This window comes from Mytilus trossulus, chromosome 1 (genome assembly GCF_036588685.1).
Source record: "Mytilus trossulus isolate FHL-02 chromosome 1, PNRI_Mtr1.1.1.hap1, whole genome shotgun sequence".
Taxonomy (NCBI): domain Eukaryota; kingdom Metazoa; phylum Mollusca; class Bivalvia; order Mytilida; family Mytilidae; genus Mytilus; species Mytilus trossulus.
The window spans coordinates 79620341-79624130 of NC_086373.1; the positions used below are offsets into that span (position 1 = coordinate 79620341).

The 3790-nt window shown below is 33.0% G+C and overlaps 1 protein-coding gene across 1 annotated transcript; it reads right to left on the reverse strand.

Moving 5' to 3' along the window:
• Positions 1 to 379: 379 nt before the first annotated feature.
• Positions 380 to 2592, reverse strand: LOC134710341 (uncharacterized). Its single transcript, XM_063570683.1, has 2 exons — positions 2474 to 2592; positions 380 to 815 (listed from the first exon to the last, which is right to left on the reverse strand). Exons 1-2 carry the CDS (start codon positions 2496 to 2498, stop codon positions 451 to 453), a joined length of 390 nt encoding a protein of 129 aa, XP_063426753.1. The 5' UTR covers positions 2499 to 2592; the 3' UTR covers positions 380 to 450.
• Positions 2593 to 3790: the final 1198 nt, after the last annotated feature.

Here is a 3790-nt window from a genome sequence, read left to right on the forward strand (position 1 = left end):
CCAAATATTGGGAACATCGGACGACCCTAACAAAATAAGGAGATATGGTATAATAATTAATTGTTACTGAAACAATTCTCTACCCTAGACCAAAATACCTTGTGTTTTAATTTCAAAAGCGTATAGATCATTAGCTCTGACGTGTGTACAATGTCCTACGGGGGATAACTCAAATCCGTTTGCATTTAAAATGCTTTAAAACATGTTTTGAATAGCAATATTACAAAACGCTCATTAATGTCCGAGAGGCCAAATGACACCCACAAATAAAAGCAGGGAAGTGATAGAACTTCATGATTTGAAAATAAAAAAAAGGTTGTGATCAACAATTAAGGCAATGCATTTGACTAAGGAAAAGGTTTCGCCATACGCCCTGCGCCTCTTTTTTACTGCATAGTTTTGATTTTTTTAACGTTGTAAAAATTGTTAACGGTCAATAAATGAATTTTCCTATGTGTTATTTATCTTATTTTCTGTCAGAAGTTTAACGACTATCGCATTCTTTTTCGTTTTCTCTAACAATAGTTTGTTCTGATAACGGGCACAATTGAACTGTTCTCGTTTCACGTATTCCGTGTAATAAAAATCTAAAGACACTTCCTCTTCCTCTCGGCGAACATACTTCACCATCAACAGCACCATGCTTAGACCATAGAAACACAACACTACAATAATGTACAAAAATCTTCCGTCATATGCGCCGTCATCAACGCTGTTTGATGCTGTAGTGTTTTCACATGCGTATAAGTTTGTATTATTCACAGTCAAATTATATTGCAGATATATACATCCGTTGGTGATTTGTGTAGTGTTAACTGAAAAGATACAATATTTATTAAAGTGATTATTTTTTTCATATGTGGTTCAATAAATGCATGCTGCTATGATATTTTACATTTCAATTAATGTATCCTGTGTATAACTGATAGGGGTTTCCTTTTACACATTTACTTTTTCTTTCATATATGTATAGATACTTGCATCTATTTTGGTTTTAAAGGCTGTGGCTGAACCTGGAAAAAATTTGTAACAAATGCCACATCTTAATTCTACGAGATGTATTCATGCTGTTTATAGAGCTGGCAAGTTTACATCATGACCACCAATTTAAGTTCATTGTTAATGTTTAAAAATACACTCGTTCGTAATGGGTTTTAATTTTCGTTGTGGTAAGATCATGGCTTTATCGTTACTAACGTTGAATTTATTCTAACAGTTGTATACATAATTGACCATACATTAAGACACTCATTTTACAAGTCTCCCATCCTGTCGATACTTATATTTTGTAAATGCACAGGCTCATGTCTTTTCTCAGACTTCGTATGACATTAAGTTTTTATACTAAGGTCTTCATCGGAATTCATGCACTTAAGTTAAAAGATTATTGTGTCTTAATTATTTAAAATTGTACTTGTGTCTTCTCTTTTGTTTGTGCTAAGTACTTATCTGAGAAAAATATAAAAAAGAAGATGTGGTATGATTTCCAATGAGACAACTCTCAACAAGAGGCCAAAGTGACACGGAAGTAGACAACTACAGGTCTCCTTACGGCCTTTAACAATGAGCAAAGCCCATACTGCAGAGTCAGAGTTCAGTCATTTTCGACTGATTGTTTGTTACATCATGGCCTCATGTTTGAAAGGAATGCAATCTCACAATAATGTTAAACCCAGTCATTCATGTGCCTGTCACAAACCAGGAATCTGTAGTCTAGTGTTTGTAACTGGTTTCTGCAAATCTATCATATTTGTCTTTCGTTATTTGTTGTAAAAAAATATGGACCCAGTGCAGCTTTTTTATAGCTTACTATACTGTATACGATTTGCTCGTTGCTGAAAGTCGTACTGGTTGTTCACATCTATGTCATTTGATTATTCGATTGACATTACGAATAGGTACTAAATAAATGAAAGGAAGCTATTAAACTAAGGGTTCCCGTTCCAAATTGTGAAGTTGAAGTTATCCCTTAGAGAATTTTAACAGACACCATTACAGGTTGGTTGCCCATTATTGAGTAAATCTGTTTGACAGATGACGACGGATAAGTCCTTATTGTAGTAACCACAATCTCGAATGTAATGTCATCAATAAAAATTTATCATCCAGGTTTTTACTTATTTGATAAACACGGGTGGCCAATGTGTAACAGGATCTGCTTGCCCTTCTACAGCACCTCAGATAATCCGGTTGTTGGTAGGGTTCGTGTTGCTCAGTGTTAAGTTTTCTATATGCTTTGTTTTTGTTTTTGTGTTGTTGTTGTCGACTTATGACTTGCACATCTCTTTGGTATCACCCGCCTGTCTTGATTGAAAATTAACGACAAAAAAAAAGAGTTTCGAAATGCGACAGTAAAACTTTTTTTATAATCCATGATGATGACTAAAGAACTTGTGAAGTAATCAGTCGTCTTTTTGCAGAATTTTGATAAGATAAGATTATATCTCTATTATTATATGTTTTAAAACCTTACCATTACTTTGGTTTAAATGATCCATTCATCTAACTGCTTTAATTGCATATCAACATTTAAACTTTTAACGGAATAATTCGACCAAAAAACTATCCGTCTCCTCTCTAAGGATTATCTTGTTATTATTTTGTCAAATGTACATTCTCTATAGAAATGAAACAGTCAATTGTCGGAAAACAATTACACCATTGGGTAAACTAGTCGATAGAGAGATAATGTTTGATGATCCCAACAGAGGGTTCATTAAAAATTGATGGATCCCATTCATTTTGAAGCGGGAAAAATGATAGTTGATGCTAAAATTGCTAGAATCAATATAACGCGATTACTTGGAACGACCTAATAGATAATTAGTTGTGTTGGGCAATATCTACTAATTATCTAATTGTATATGGTTTTACTTTTGATATTTTCATACTTATATCCGGTAATTAAAATTCATCATGAACATTACTGAAGAAAAAAATCGAACATTTATGAATTATTTCGAAGATACATTTTAAGATTGTTTAGGATATGTGGTGGTAATGGTAATCAGAGACATGTATACTATGTATCTATATGTCTCTGTGGTAATTAAAAGTTTAATTGAAGTAATGCATTTAAATATCGATTGTTTTATACTCTGTAGTCGTGATTTTTTTCACTAGGAATTAGGTAAATTGCTTGGGTTGAATATTTTGGTAGATTCTCACATTGACACATCACCTTGCCATAATGCATCCACACACCTAGTTTGATACTTTTTAATTTACTTTTACTTTGTTAAATGAACCTATAATGGTTTAATTTTTAAATTGTTACTTGGATGGAGAGTTGTCTCATTGGCACTCACATCACATCTTCCTATATCTATTAAGTTCTCCAGAAAACAGTTATGCACTAAGAACACACAACTATCAAAGGTGTCAAGGATCAAAGTCAAGGTCAGAATGACTGACACAAATCAGACAACGTTTTATTTCATAGGGATCAATGGTCAAGGTCAAAGTGTCATACAGCCCGTAACAGAGAAGTGATCGAAATCGCGTTTCTTTACCGTCAGAATAAGTTACGTTATCGACAAACTTATTTCAGAAGTGACATAATTTAATTTTCTTCATCGACTAAATATTTCATGTCCAATGTGTAAGTTTTCATTGTTTAGGTCGAAGTTTTTTTCTTTATATCGTCTATAATCTCTATACTTTCGTTTCCATGAAAAGGCAAATATAGCTTACGTTTACATACAACAAAAACGAATTGCACTGTACATGCTGTAGTTTATACATTGTTTCTTTGAAAGTTGTTACTAGTATAAAGCATTATTTATCCAGG

What these genes read in the sequence shown, in the direction of transcription:
- LOC134710341 (XM_063570683.1), bottom strand. Translation starts at nt 2,498, where the DNA reads ATGGATCATTTAAACCAAAGTAATG. An exon ending in TCATTTAAACCAAAGTAATG is followed by an intron (nt 816 to 2,473) that starts GTAAGGTTTTAA and finishes GTATCTTTTCAG; the next exon opens with TTAACACTACACAAATCACC.